Below are 16,322 nucleotides of genomic sequence, written 5' to 3' on the forward strand. Positions count from 1 at the left end.
CGCCTCTCTTCTCTGGCCCTCCAGTGCTTTCCGGAGCACTGGGCCAGCTTCCAGAACAGGCATATGGGTGGAACCCAACTGTAAAGTCGGCTGAAAACGGGTCACAAGAGTGCAGAATAAACTGCACTGTTGTGATCATAAGAGACGTAGGGCAAAAGAAGCTTTGGCTCTACTTCTCCTTTAAGTAGCTGACTGCTTGAGCTGTCACACAGAACCACGTCGCTGTCATGTGCTAGAGTCCCAGGGGTCTCCAAACTTTCAAAGCAAAGGGCCAGTTTACTGTCCTTCAGGCTTTGGGGGGACCGGCCTGTGCCCAGTGAGAAGAAAAATTGCCCTGGCATCAGTGCCCCATCATTGGCTTAATGAGAGAAATAGTGACCCATTCTTGATATCAATGAGGAGAATAGTACTTTATTGATGGTGTCAATAACAGTAGAGGGAATGGTGCCCCATCATTGGTGTTTGTTGGTGGGATATTGCCCCAAGGGCCAGATAAAGGCAAGGAAAGGGCCACATGCGGCCCCTGGGCCGCAGTTTGGAGACCACTGTGCTAGACAAAGAAAGGGTGAGGTGCCCACACTCATGTAAATAGCGACTTTGGGAAAGTTAAAGTTTGCATAGTTAAGGAGAGCATTGAGTGGTCCTTGTCTTAGAGGATTTGCAGAAAGAATTTTTGCTGTTTGCTGCTTTTTGCTGTCAGCTTCCTGTTGGTTTTGTCATTTTCTCAACAATTTCAGTTTAAGGTTGAGCCGCCCATAAGACATAGCAAATAATAATCAGATTACATATCTGGGCTGAGAAATCTACTAATGATTTTGATTTGTTGTTTCAGGTTAAGTCCCTGTGAATGGGCTGAGCCCGCCAGTGAACGGAATCAGTTCACTCTATTGAACAGCCTTTGGTATGGAGTTGGAGCATTCACACTGCAAGGTAAAGTAATGGGTGACTCTTCTACTGAGTAAACAAAACCGCTTTAATACTGCATGAGCATATAAAATGTAGTTAATAAGTGTGTGTGTGTGTGTGTATATATGTGTATATGTGTATGTATATATATATATATATATATATATATATGTGTATATATATATATATATATATATATATATAAAATATATATATATTGTCCAAAGTATTGGGACGCCTGTCTTTACATGCACATGATGTTTAATGGCATACCAGTCTTAGTCCAAAGGGTTCAATATTGAGTTGTCCCACCCTTTACAGCTATAACATCTTCAACTCTTCTAGGAAGGCTTTCCCCAAGGTTTAAGAGTGTGTTTTAAGACACACTCCTAAACCTTGTAGACAGCCTTCCCAGAAGAGTTGAAGCTGTTATAGCTGCAAAGGGTGGGACAACTCAATATTGAACCCTACGGACCAAGACTTGGATGCCATTAAAGTTCATGTGTGTGTAAAGGCAGATGTCCCAATACTTTTGACAATATATATATTATATATATATATATATATATATATATATATATATATATATATATATATATATATATATATATATATATATAAATATACATACACACACACATATATATATATATATTTAAATAAAGGTATGACTAAATGCTGTTTACTTTTATATATTATTGTTAACATTCTGTGTAATCCTGGACATAGTTATAAGTGAATAGAGGGGTATGTACAATCTAATAATGTCACAATGTGTCTGGGCCCACCATGTGCAATAACAAGGAACTCTCTAACTCCATGAGCATTCCTGTGTAGCATTTGGAGGAGGAAAGGGGAGAGTATCCTACCTATCTTGGAGGCAATAATAACATCAAACAAGGCTTTTCAACCTGTTAAAGGACTTTTTCCTCTGAGAACACTCATTCAATGCAGTCAGATCCATAGACATCAGATCATTCCCACTGTTGCCTGTAGGCATGATACCCTCACAGGCCAGTGTTTGAACAAGGGCAAGTGGGAGTGGTGCCCCGCTGTGCATGCCGGAAAGGGATACTTAAGCGGCAGATGCTATATTTTGGAGTACTTCGCCTCTTGGCACGAGGTATGTGTTGTGTGATTTCCAGCCCCGGGACCACGTTGGCCCGAGGCTGCATCTCTACTAGTAGGCCCAGTTATGCTGGCTGGGACCTACGAATGCAGAGGGATCCCAAGCTGTCCATCTAAGCGAAGGAAGCTACACTTAATGAAGGAAACCAGGGGAGGACCTGCCCTGGAGGAGACCAAGCGGAAGGCTTATGTCTCGGGATAGGCTTGGTGACCTTATTAAGGAGGGATTCACAATTCAAATTGTCCTACAGTTCGCCGGGTCAGCTTAAAGGCTCTTTAACTGTATGGCTGGAAGTTCGGGTGATACATTCTGTGGCAGAGGATTCTGGACTGTTCCATTTGTTCTCAGTCTGTGGCAGAGGCTGTTATTCAACTGGTTTGTGCATCATTCTGGCTGCTAGGCCATGTCCTCTCGGTCTATCCGGGTGAGCAATACCCACTCAAGAGTGGAGTGGTGAATGACTTTGGAGTTTAGGGGTTTTTCCCCAGTGATCTGTACTGTGTGCCTGAACCTTCGCCTTTCCCCTTCATCCTTCTACCTTCTTCACAAGTTTTTAGCAAAAGAATAAAACCTGACAGTTAGAGGTTTTACATCTTGTGTGGACATTGGAGTTCTTTCAGACTTTCTTCCCCTAGACGACAAATGTTGAGGTAACGTGCAGGCCCAAAAACAAACCAGCAGCTCCTACGGGGGTAGTGCTACAATACTTTTATTTATATATTTATTTTTATATATATATATATATATATATATATATATATATATATATATATATATATATATATATATATATGATCCCATTCTCTCTGTTCCCTTCTCAGCGGCACAAGGAGCTGGGGGAGGAGATACAACAGTACACTGATCTTCCCAGTGAAAGGCTGTGCTGCAGGGGCGTGTCAGGACAAGTCTGATCCTTGGAGGAGAGCAGGCTGAGTTCCCAGCATAGCTAGAGAACTGACCACGCTGTGCTCTCCTGCTTGATGTGGTCAGTTTTTAATAGGAAAGCTGAGGGACACCAGTTCCAGGAAGCAACACAAAGAGAACAGGATAGTTTTACATACATGGTACAGCAGGCATATATCAGGAATATGAAATGTTGAGGTAACAAACACTTAAGTACATAGCTTTTCCTAGTAGTAGTTGAGTTTGACAGAGGTTTGCTTTGATACTGAAGAGTGAGGTTCCTGTGCAGCGGTGGTGCTAGTAGTGCCTGTAGGAATAGTAAGATGGTGGTAAGGTTGTGTCCAGCTCTGCTTGTTGCCATGGTGATGGGCTACTTAGTACATGAATAGAGCAGGAGCCATATTAAGGTAGATCATGGTTGGGGGTGTAGTGAGAAACAGGTTTAAAGAATTAAGTGAAGGTAGGCGGGGAAGGCGTTGGTAGGGATGTCATGACTAGGAGTAGGAAAGAGGCCAGAGACTGAATCTTTACCAGCAAGCAGTACCATGGGGGCAAGTCATAGGCATAATCCACTTCAAAGGGACAATAGTTGCCAGTCAACATTTTTAATGAGTTGGTGACCCATTAGTGGAGTTATAAACCCATGGGATTAATATTTGCTCTTATTTAAGTATTTTATGCTTAAGAATTGTGGTCCTTTTATCATGGATCAAGAACCATTTCAGGATCTACAACATTGAGTAGGCAGCTCTTGCCTCCAAAGCCAGTCGGGGTGGAGTTGAGGTGAGAGCGAGGAACAGGAGTGCCATGACCAAAGGTTAAAGTCCAAAAATGTTTTATTCTAACAAAGTTGTTTTAAAAAAATTGGTGGGTGTAGCCAAAGCATTTCTGGGAACCAAAATCACCCTTCCATCAGGACGAAATCGCTACTGGGTGAACTTAAATTCATAGAAATGCTCTTAAGCAGCTGGTATGACCAGTATCTGCTCAATTGCCCAGAGTGCAGAGTTCCAATATTTATATAATAGGGGTGAATTATAAGTGTAATTCCAGTGAAGGAATCCATCTCTCTCTGGATCTACTAGGCATAAGTAGGGAAGCATAACCGCTTACTATCTATACTGCCCCCATAGTTCTCCCTCTGGGGGATCCACCAAGGCTTGAATTACACACTGCAAGCTTAATATTGAGACATTTCACTGTGCATGGTTTGTCTGCACTTTGCAGATACCTGCACCCTATTGTCCTACCCACAATCCATTTGTCAACTGATGTCATCAAATCAGAAGACAAGGTCTCCCCTATACCAAAACATCCACCCCTTATTAATACAAGATGTCTAAACATAAAGTATCAACCTAACGCATACTCCCATACATATTCGTATGGCCTGAATGTACAGTCCAACAGAGATATATTTAGACATATTTTTAATTCATCCAACTTGCACTTTGTGTCTGGAAATCTCAGCTGCAAGAATGTGTAGATCCAATGCAGCTATGGTGAACATATTATACTACACACATACTTTGTATAAGTGTATTTATCCCTGGTTGGTGGCCTATAAAGCCAGATAAAATAAAAAAAGGTCCTGTAGCTGCTTTTTGTATCTTGCGTTCCTTATTGGCTGTGAAAACTTTATTGTTAAAATGTGATCATTATTTTGCTACTTATTTTGTAGGTGCCGAACCTCAGCCTAAAGCCTTGTCTGCCCGGATCATCGCTGTCATTTGGTGGGTGTTTTCCATCACCCTCCTGGCTGCTTACATTGGAAGCTTTGCTTCATACATTAACAGCAACACCAACCACATTCCAAATATTCAGTCTGTGGAGGATTTGCTGAAACAAGATAAACTTGACTTTGGGACATTGAACAACACTTCCACATTTAATTTCTTTAAGGTGAGTCCTGACAAGCCGCCTAAGTAAAAGATTTAGAAATAGCTTGCAGTACTGTACTGCAAAAAGAAACCTCTGTCAGATATAAAGACAAGCCATGGTGTAAATCGTTTTTTTTGTACAGTAGGTAAATTGTCAGGCTTGGCTGACAGCCAAGCCTACGTTGCTTTTTCCTGGGTTGGGCAGAGATCCAGGGAGGGCTGGATGACTTTTTGTTTTTTGTTTGTGCTGATTGTCTCTATTTTATACATAGTATTTATGAGGGCCCTGACCAATCCCTAACAGATGGGTCGGCAGGGGGGAAGGCCTCCTTAAATACTCAAGGTCAGCCCAGCTGGGGCAGTGGAATTCAGGTGGAAGATGGAGAATGGGGTGTTAGATTGCCGGTGGCCCTTTGTAGGTGTCCCCTAGTCTGGGGGGGGTGACCTCGGAATGGGGCTCGATTGCAGAAGGGACTCTCTTTATGACACCCAGAGGTGTCCTGACCAGGAGGCATGGGAGCATGGTTGAGGATAGCGGGAAAACACTGCCAGGCAAAGCTCCTGGAGAGCTGGTGGGTGTACAGTCTGAGAGGCATGCCCAAGAGAGGACTGGGTGCAAGCAGTTTGGGATGGATGCAGAGTCAGTCTGGAAGGACTGTGGAGTCTTAGCCACGAGGGCCAGTGAAAGGGGCAGCTGCAGCCAAGGTGATGGCAGTGCCTAAAGAGGTGGTGCTGGGATCATTAGCCACAGGAGTAGGACAGCTGAGCACTTCAAAAACGTGTGTGTGCATGGAGCCTAAATGCTTACACTTGTGATGTTTTATCTTTCCATAATGATTGTTTGTTCATTTTTATTGTGTTTTTGAACTTGCTAGAAAATTTGACTACTCCAGAAGAGTCAATTTAGTAGCACATCCCCCTCCCTCCTAGCATGTCAAAGTTCTTTCTCCTAGCATGTCAAAGTTCTTTCTTCTTCTGGTGTATAATTAGGTGTGTCTGTAGGCCTAGCTCATCTGCACTTACCATCACCTTCCTACGTAACCTTTTATGTAACAGTCGGGGGGAGGAATACTAGAGTATCACTTGAGTGACATCTATGAGGCTGCTGACATCACATTCAAGATGATAGTACCCAACAGCAATCTCAGGACTTATAGATGCCCTACACATGGGAGGCTTTAAAAAGGAAAATAACATGCATAAAATAGATTTAACGCATTTAATCTTATAAAAATATGTATGTTGGTCTGGTGAAAGGGTCTTTTAAGTGATGTCACTTCTCAAACCTTGAAGGCACTGTGAAGCTTTCACACACTGCCGGTCACAAAATCAGAGGTCTGAACACTTAAGTGGACTAACCCAACTGCATATTCCAAAGAAGAATGCAAATGTTTGAGCATTCCACATATACAACTTTTTGACACCTACATTTTACTGTAGGTGAAATTATTGTGTAATGCATATGACTCACATGTCTGTTTACTGCAATAACTGTATTTCTCTTGCATATATTTGCCTCCCCAATGCAGAATTCTAAGAATCCAACATTCCAAATGATCTATGAGTACATGGACAAGAGGAAGGACCGTGTGCTTGTGAAAACTTTTTCTGAAGGAGTACAGCGAGTCCGAGAGTCAAACTATGCCTTCCTGGGAGAGTCCATCAGCCAGGACTTTGTGGTGGCCAAACACTGCAACCTTATTCGTGCCCCAGAAATGATTGGAGGCAGAGGATATGGCATTGCAGCAGAATTAGGTATTTTTTTTTTTGTCAGAGAAAGAGCTGTCATGAGAGAAGCTGGAGGGGGCTCCCATTACTGGCCTTCTGCAAATCCTAGATTCCCGGCTGTTATGCTGAACCTTTGGTTACAATACTTTTTTGGCATTGACCATGTAGTGTTATTGCAAATGTAACAGAACTACAGCAGGCCATCCAATAAGTAACGTTTACCTGTTTCTGGCAGGTATAAAACTAAAGCCATATTAATGATTTATCAAACCAAAGATATTACATGAAAAAAGGGTTTCAAATCAGGAAATGATGTAAAAAAAAAAGTCATGTCTTTAATACCAAAAATGGCAGACCTCTGCAAGGAGATCATTACTTTATCACAGACAGCAAGGGTCTTTCTCTGGTCATGTTGGCGGATTACCAGAAAAAGACATGCATACAGTATATGGAAGGAGCGCCAGACAGAAAACATAAAGCCCTGTACACACGGTCGGTCCAAACCGATGAAAACAAACTGAAGGACCTTTTCATCGGTCCAAACCGATCATGTGTGGGCCCCATCAGTCAGTTATCCTCCGGTCAAAAATTTTAGAACTTGCTTTAAAATTGAACCGATGGACGCCTAACTGATAGGTCAAAACCGATGGTTAGTATGCAAAAGCATCGGTTAAAAACCCGCGCATGCTCAGAATTAAGTCGACGCATGCTTGGAAGCATTGTACTTCATCGTTCTCTGCACATCGTTGTGTTTTACGTCACCGCGTTGGACTCGATCAGTTTTTTAACTGATGGTGTGTAGGCACATCAGACCATCAGTCAGCTTCATCGGATGGACCGACCGTGTGTACGCGGCCTAAGAGTCAAATTAGTCTATTGATATTGTGTTAAAAGACAGCCAACAAGTTTTAAGGGATCAAAGAAACTCCAGTCCCCCTTCATTAGGGCTTCAGTTAAAAATTAAAACCTTGAGTGGACTCAAAAGTAAAATACTTTTCTGTTTGAATCTGTGCAGGGAAGCTGATTGCTGGATTAGGATTCCTTGCAAGTTGCCAGCAGTGTCTGCAGGAGCAGTAAAAAAAATAACATGTTGGTGGCATGTTGGCAGACGACAGGCTTTTCTCTAAACACATTTTTGTTTTTATGCACTTCTAGTGTATTTAGCTGAATTAAACTGAAGGTTCCTTTTTAGGTTTTATTTAAAAACAAAAAAAAACTTGAATTATTTAATATATATAGGATTGAGGCAGAAAAAACTTTCTCAAAGTAAAAAAGGACTTTGTGGACACAACATGAGGCAAAAGGAGTACGGTATATAAAATATAAATGTCTTTATTTCTCTATTTATTTATTTTTGTAAATCTTGTAATAGACACCGATTAGAACATACAACACCAACTTCATCTGGACAAGGTCAACAGATACTCAAGTATCAAACAAGGAGGGATGGATTTGATCAGAATAATATAGAACAATTCATTATAAATATATACTTGTATCAAAAGATGGTGTCAGATACTTTGGTATTTGTTGACCTTGTCCAGTTGAGGGTGTTGTATGTTCTAATGTTGTATGTTCTAATCAGTGTCTATTACAAAATGTACAAAAAACAGAATAGAGAATAAAGACATTTATATTTTATATACTCCTTTTTTTCTTTGAGAAAGTTTCTTCTGCTTCAATCCTTTATATATGACTATGGATGTTGGCATGGTGGGGGTCCTCCCTTCTTACTCTGATTATTTCAAATGGAAATTTTAGGCTGGGTTCACACCTAATACGGATATGGCTCACAGCAGGGGTCCGGTGCGTTCCTGTTCTCCGTTTCAGGGACACATCAGGCCCGAATTTGTGCCTGAATTCGGACCTGAAACAGAGCCAGAGACTCACAGGACCTCTGTGCAATCCGCTCCACAGTCATCCCGGAGATGTGTGAACTGCCTCCATTGAGAGTCAGTCACAAATCTCCTGTCAGAAACTTGCCCTTCTTAGAAACTACTTCTAATTTTCCCCGATTTGGCCACAGAGGTTGTGGAGGTTCTCAACTTATCCTGCTCCAAAAGACAAAATCTAAAAAGCTTTGGCTGCAAAGTACACCTAAAATATAATTTTCATAGTTTAGTGATTAACACTCCTTCCTTGCAGCACTTGATTTCCCAGTTTAACTTTCAACGGGACATTATCTGCATGGAGTGTACATGTTAACGCTGTGCTTGCTTAGGTTTCTCTTGGGTGTTAACTGGCTCCTGTCTAAATTGGCTCTAGTAAGTTTATTTATGCATGTAACATAGGGACCTTAAATTGTAAAATCCTTGGTGGCAGATTGATATAAATGGACAAAATGTAAAGAGCTGCATAAATTGTTAGCGCTTTTTTAATAATTATAATAATATTTACAGCTTGTGATTCTGATTCAGGCCCAGGGTGTTAAAACCCACCCCCACAGATCACTATCTTTCACCAGCTCCATCAATTTTATTACCAGTAAAGCTGACCATAGTTGAATCCTTTCTCCAGCCATGCATTTGAGGTGGATAAAGGAAACGGATCTAAAGATGGACCTTTATCCAACACACATGGACTGAAATTTGGACAGGTTCCTGCTGAACCTAACCAATTTCAACTCCTCTATAGGTAGCTTTAACGCAAGAGAACATCAGGAGGTGTGATGGTGATTTTCAGCTTATTCTACGAATTCAAGCATGATGTAATTGGCTCTTTAGAAAGAGGTATTGTGTCAGTGCTGTTAGAGAAGTCATCATTATAACATCCTGCTATGTGGGTCTTGAATCTTCTGTTGCATAAAAGATGTACAGTAATGTATATAGACTTGTCATGTTTTCTCAGACTCTCCCCTCATCAGACCTCTAACTATCGCCATTTTGGAGCTGTTTGAGTCCGGAAAGCTGGAGTACCTGCGTCAGAAGTGGTGGGAAAACACATGCCCTACACGAGACCAGACAGGTTGGGTGGCCGTACAACCTTACACTTTGGGTGGCATCTTCCTTATCCTGGGTATTGGCTTGGCTCTTGGGTTGATTGTCGCCTTCATGGAGCTCATATGTAAATCAAGGAGCAATGCGGATCAACAGAAGGTATGTGCAATTCCATAATGTATGTTAATTATTTTTTATAACTGGATGTACTTTATATCTCCATATGCTCTGGTACAATGTGGCGGTCTGTTTCACTACCCAGTGCCAGCAGTTAAACATTTTAATAACAATATCATGACACATGACATTTCTTTACCCTATTTTTGGGTAGGTTTCCCTCATTCAAAAAATATTAATGAACATTCAACATATTGGACCCTAGATAGATTGAATATTTGTGTGTCATATGACTAAGATCTTTCAGGAGTAAAGATTAACTGGAATAGTTCTATGTCTTTGACTCCTTTTGTATTTGTATGCCTCTTATTACCCTTTAACGCCGAGCGTACGCATATATGCGTCCTCGACTTTCGGTGGTTATACAGTGATGATGCCTGCAGCTGCAGGCATCATCCCGGTACCGTTGTTTAGAGCCAGCGATTGGCTATCCAGACATAATAATCGATGCGGGTAAAAGCCGCTCGGTTGTTATGCTGGAGGAGTGGGAGGGGACATCCCCCCCTCCCGTCGCCTCTCTGACCGGGCCTCCCATCCCACCGGGAGACGCGATCCTCGATCCGGCGCCTCCAGTGTCCAGGTGCAGACTGAAACTAAGCCGTAAACGGCTTTAATTCAGTCTCCGCAATGTAAACACGGAAGCGACGTCATTTCCGGGTTTCTCGGCTGCCAATGGCGCCGGATTTAAAAAAGTACACAGTAGTCGGCGATCTGAATACTTTGAAGTGCAAAGGAGGGATCCCTCCATAAAGAGTACCTGTCACCACCTATTACTGTCACAGGGGATGTTTACATTCCTTGTGACAGCAATAAAAGTGATCAAAATGTAAAAAAAAATAAAAAAAAATTATAATAAATCAGAATATTTTTTTTTTAAAGCGCCCCCCCTCCCCACGAGCTTGCGCAACAAAGAAAATGCATACGGAAGTCGCGCCCGCATATGAAAACGGTGTTCAAATAACCGCGATCGTCAGAGCGAGAGCAATAATTCTAGCACTAGACCTCCTCTGTAACTCTAACCTGGTAACCGTAAAAATAGGCGGTACCGTAGTTTGTCGCCATTCCACGAGTGCGTGCAATTATAAAGCCCGACATGCTTGGTATCTATTTACTCAGCGTAACATCATCTTTCACATTATGCAAAAAAATTGGGCTAACTTTACTTTTTCATTTTTTTTAAATTCATGAAAGTTAATTTTTCCCAAAAAGTTGCATTTGAAACACCGCTGCACAAATACCGTATGACATAAAATATTGCAGTACTTTTTTTTCAGCACCACATGTTGCTATGCAAAGCATCACATCGCAAAGCTGCTGCAGTGAATCAAACTGGATGAATTCAATAAAGTTCTAAAAGTGTTTTAACAGATTCATCCCAATGGCATTGTTCCTCCTAGCAGTTGTACATTCAGCGCAGCTTTTGGTGTGAATGAGCCCTAATGCCGCGTACACACGACCGTTTTTCGGGATGTAAAAAATTAAATTTTTAATGGTCTAGAAAAAAAACGAAGTTTTTTCAACCAAACCGGCCTTCCCTACACACGTTCGTAAAAACAAAAATGCTTGAGCAAATCGCGGTGACGTACAAGGGCACTATAAAGGGGGAGTTCCATTCAGATGGCGCCACCCTTGGGGCCTGCTTTAGCCGATTTTGTGTTAGTAAAAGACGATTCTCGCTTTTCAGTCTGTTACAGCGTGATGAATGTGCTTACTCCATTACAAACGCTAGTTTTACCAGATCGAGCGCTCCCATCTCATAACTTGCTTCTGAGCATGCATGTTTTTTTCACATCGTTAAAGCCCACACACGACCATTTTTTACGACATTAAAAACGACAACGTTAAAAAAGACGTGAAAAATTAGAGCATGTTTTAAATTTTTAATGCCCATTTTTTACATTGTGAAAAATGCTCTGGAGCCCACACACGGTCATTTTTAATGACATTAGAAAAAAAAATTGTGTGTACACGGCATAAGGCCTTCAAGTTATAAAGGCTCCTTATAGTATTTTAGTGCTACAAAAAATACAGGAATTAAATGGCCTCAAATATTCCTATTACCCTGGATTATAACCACTTAGCCTGGTGCACGCATTTTATTTTATTTTTTAACCGAGCGAGCTGAATGAAAAAACCTGACAGATCGCTGTACTAACATGTTGGTACCTCCAATCTCACAACTCTGTGCCTTTTGTGTTCCGATAGGGGGACTGAGTGATCAGGGTTAGGTGCTGGTTTTCCAGCATGCCCTTTTTACAGAAGCCGGTTGTGAGACTAACTTCTGTAGAACAGACAGCTGTATATGTGGGCCAAAAGTTGGCTGGTGCCTGCTGAACCAACTGATCCAATTTTCAGCCCGCATGTACAAGGCTTGTCACTTGTTTGGATCCAGAAGTGGTGCTTGGGAAACTAGAATTCAACACCTCTTGTTATAATTTCCGCAATTCTTGCTATTGTAACTCAACCATTGATTTGAAGTAATATATTTCAAAAGATCACAGGCAGAAAACAAAGGCAAACCCTAAAAGAATAGGGATGCCTTTAGGGTGGGCGCATTACTAAACATCAAAATACATTTTTGAGAATGCTCCTTTAACAATATTAAACCGCCAGAGAAAAAAAAAAAAGCACGTTGATTTGCCTAAATTACCACAGTTTGGTAGAGCCTCTAAAAAATACAACAATTAGTGAGATATAATCTTATTAACTGCATTTATTTTTATGATGATCTTGCATTAAGTACCCAAAGTATTTTTTTTAAATACACTAAGAATTTTATTTTTATTCTACAGAAGTCCTGCTGCTTTGCATTCTCAGAGGAGATCGCTCAGCGCTTTGGAAAAACGCTAAATCAGGAGGGTCTGGAAAAGGTACAATCATAGGTTTGGAATTCTACTAGAAGGAAAAGATTTGTTATTGTACAACTAAGAATCATTATCAGTTACCTGTAGTGATGCCACTCGAATAGTGACTTTACAGTTGTAACTATAGTACCCTAAAGGTTCTTTGTTTGTTTTTCTCCTTTATGTCCTTTTTTCTCTTTTATGTCTGTGTTCATCCGATCCGATCCGGCAGACGGAAGAAAAATAGGATTTTCTTCCGTCCGCAAATGCGGATCTTTGCGGAGGCGGACGATTACGGGTGTCAGCGGATGGTCATCCGCTGACACCCGTAATCACATAGGGACCAATGCATGTCCCGTTTTCATCTGCAACGGACGGATGAAAATGCCGACATACGGTCCGCACGTGTGAAAGGGCCCGTTTTTTTTAGCATCAAAAACACATGGAAAGTAAGTTATATGGTTTCCAAAGGCATAGTTCACAGCAGTGCATGCCAGTTTCTGGAAAAAAAAAAGTAGAACATACTGCATTGTTTCTGCACTGGAATGCTGTAAAACACATAACAAATGCACTGGAACACACTTCTCTTTTTTTCTTAACCTTAAAAAAGGACAAGAGAAAAACAGCACTGAACTGCATCAAAAACACACTGGAATGCATTCAGACTGCATTTCTATGGTATGAACTGGCCCTATAGGAATACCTTTGTTGAAGTTTCAACTCCAGTTTGAGGATGTTAAAGTGGAAGTTTAGGTAAAAACTAACTCTATGCCATATTCTAGAACTAATCTATCTAGCCATATAAAGCAAAAATTGTTGTACTTCCCTGTTCTGCAGCCGGTTCAGTCCATCGGTGGATGCTGCGTGCAGGAGAGAACCGACAATGCCTGGGAAGAGACGTCACCCATAGAGTTACTATAGGGGTTCCGTTGTCGACTTCCTCTCCTGCACCCGCCTCCACAGTGAAGCCGCCGCTGACCGCTCAGCATGAGACCTGCTGCAGAACAAGCAAGTACAGTGATTTTTGCTTTACAGGGCTAGATAGGATAGTCTTAGAATGTGGTATAGAGTTACTTAGTTTTTGCCTAGACTTCCACTTTAAAGAAGGAGCTCCAGTCTCCCCCCAAATACTATAGCTGCCGACTTTTAATATAAGGACTCTTACCAGTCCAGGGATCCATTGCTGTTCCCACCGGAGACGGTTCTTCACTTGGCTTTAGGTCCAGGAAACGGCAGTGAAGCATTGCAGCTATGTGAGACCGTATCCAATGCTGGTCTCATCTGAGCCGATTCTTTAATCGGCTTTGGGTCCAGACCACATTCTATAAAGAATACGTATCAGCCTAAATCGAGAAAACATTTTTTTTTTAATTGGGGTATTTTTTATAGCAAAAAGTAAAAAATTTAGATTTTTTTTCAAAATGTACACTTTTTTTCTTTGTTTATAGCGCAAAAAATAACCGCAGAGATGATCAAATACCACCAAAAGAAAGCTCTATTTAGGGAAATTAAAGGACGTCAATTTTGTTTGGGAGCCACGTTGCACGACCACGCAATTTTCATTCAAAACGAGACAGTGCCGAAAGCTGAAATTTCACCTGGGCAGGAAGGGGTATATGTGCCCAGTAAGCAAGTGGTTAATAGCTTTCAAACAAAATAAGTTGATTCAACGATGGCAAGAAAGACTGTTCTGATAAACAATCTTTCAGAATTTTTATATGAATCCTAGGTATGACCAGCTCAAAGGGGTTATGTCATCTTTTTCAGAAAACTGCCTATATACGTAGTGGGGCATCTGTAGATGAAAACCAATTCTATCTATAGGCACCCCTTAACAGCATAGGCAGTTTTTTGGTAAAGGTAAGCAAAACCTTTAACTCTTGGCTAAAAACGTCTATCCTTTGCAGCGTAAAGAGATGCCCTTACATTCATTGTGTTAAATTTCTGTAGCCCAGTACAATTTTTATGTTTCATCTACAATGTTAAACATCACAATAATATCTGATTTAACAGAAATCCCCTACTTCGAACAGCTGTGATGAAGTGAAGGCATAGACCCATGAAGCTCAGACCACTAACCTTGGTGTCTACATGAAGATTACAAGCATTCAAACAAATCGTTTACATTTTGAAAGTACAAAAGAGGAAAAAAAAATGTAATTGTAACAAAATGTTCTGCCTTTGTATCACAGTTTTAGACAACAACCATCAACCTCACTTATTTACTATAGGTGTTGTGAGTGATCCACTAGCCAGTTTATATTACAGAGCACAGTATTGGCATGGATCTGGATAAACCAGAGCAGTATTATTAGCCGTCAGTGACATGGTTTTGACTACAAAAGGACCGATTTACTTATTTTTGTCTGTGGTGCCAGTATTGAGCTATTCCTGCTAGCATTTCCTGGCAGTTTAATAGAAAGTATGCAGATTTGTTTAATAGAGCACCTTACCACAACCATGTGGTTTTGGTCATTAACTAAACCATGTTATCAAAATGTCATGGCCATCAATTTATCTAATTTTTATGAATAAGTGTTTGTTGGGTTTATTTCACCTACATTATTATATGCATCTGAACGTAGCAGAAAAACTCTTTAAAAAAAAAATCGAAAAAATCCTAGTAAAGTACAAAAAAAATAAAAATCAACGCAGGAAGAGCTTGCTGCTTCTTAGGGTAGCCATTTAGAGCAGATCTTTGCAAGAAACTCTTTGAACTGCATTTGCTCAGAACAGTCACTGCCAGTCTAAGGCTTGGTTCACACCAAGGATGAGCTCTGGCGTGTTCGCATAGTACACGTGCAGAGCCCGCCAGGAAGTGTGCACAGCGCTAATCACAGCCAGGGAGACATTTCACGATCACTGCAGCCGAGCACCGGGACAATGTCTCCCTGACTGTGATTAGCGCAGCGCCGTGGACACTTCCTGGCGGGCTCTGCACATGTACTATGCGAACACGCCAGAGCTCATCCTTACTTCACACTAGTGCAGGCCACGCAGCCTACGTTTGCTCGGGCACGGCATCTCATTCATTTAAATGGACTGCTGTACCTGCAGGAAAAAAGGTGCATGCACATTTTGTAAAAACGCAATTTCCTTGTGGTTACCGCACCAGCAAATCGATGTGGGCCGACTTGCGTGGGGATGCCATTCAGAATGAATGGCAGCCCTGCGTGACTCATAGGAGCAGTGTGATTTGGCTACAGGAAGAGGTGCCATTTTTGAGATCAGACACTAATGTTGGATGAGCAGGAACTTGACTGGTCTGCACCTCAACACTGTTGGGAGGAATTAGAGCAGAGGCCTGACCTCACAAATGTGCTTCTGGAAGAATGGTCAAACATTACCATAGACACACTCCTAAACCTTGTGGACAGCCTTCACAGAAGAGTTGAAGCTGTTATAGCTGCAAAGGGCAGGCCAACTCAATATTGAACCCTACGGACTAAGACCCCCTCCCTTACACATTATTCGATTTTCTGCAGATTTTTGTCTTCAGGTTTACCAAAACCATGTAGTGCAAGGGCCTGTCTGATCGCATACAAATTGAAACGCTTAAGGTTGGATCTCATATTATATGGTTTTGGTAAATCTGAAGACAAAAATTTGCAGAAAATCTAATAGTGTGTATGGGACTTTAGACTGGGATGCCATTAAAGTTCATGTGCGTGAAAAAGGCATGCGTCCCAATACTTTAGTCATATGAATATACACTATATTACCAAAACTAGATTAAACATGTTAATAATGGGATACTTTCAGCCAACAACACATTTTAGATTTTTTTTTAAGTTGAAAATTTTAAATATTGGTTTAATAA

At 41.2% G+C, this 16,322-nt stretch overlaps 1 protein-coding gene across 2 annotated transcripts in view; it reads left to right on the forward strand.

Annotated features, from left to right (window-relative positions):
• The window catches only part of LOC120915427 (probable glutamate receptor), a 58,320-nt gene extending 43,663 nt beyond the window's left edge, over nucleotides 1-14,657 (forward strand). For both annotated transcript variants that reach the window (XM_040325919.1, XM_040325918.1), the window contains 6 exons: nucleotides 833-930; nucleotides 4,620-4,840; nucleotides 6,348-6,573; nucleotides 9,394-9,641; nucleotides 12,452-12,529; nucleotides 14,516-14,657. In XM_040325919.1, coding sequence (XP_040181853.1) covers nucleotides 833-930; nucleotides 4,620-4,840; nucleotides 6,348-6,573; nucleotides 9,394-9,641; nucleotides 12,452-12,529; nucleotides 14,516-14,557 — 913 coding nt within the window. In that variant the 3' untranslated portion in view covers nucleotides 14,558-14,657. The remainder of the gene's footprint in view (nucleotides 1-832; nucleotides 931-4,619; nucleotides 4,841-6,347; nucleotides 6,574-9,393; nucleotides 9,642-12,451; nucleotides 12,530-14,515) is intronic.
• The last annotated feature ends 1,665 nt before the right edge of the window (nucleotides 14,658-16,322 follow it).

Source organism: Rana temporaria, chromosome 10 (assembly GCF_905171775.1).
Source record: "Rana temporaria chromosome 10, aRanTem1.1, whole genome shotgun sequence".
Classification (NCBI taxonomy): Eukaryota; Metazoa; Chordata; class Amphibia; order Anura; family Ranidae; genus Rana; species Rana temporaria.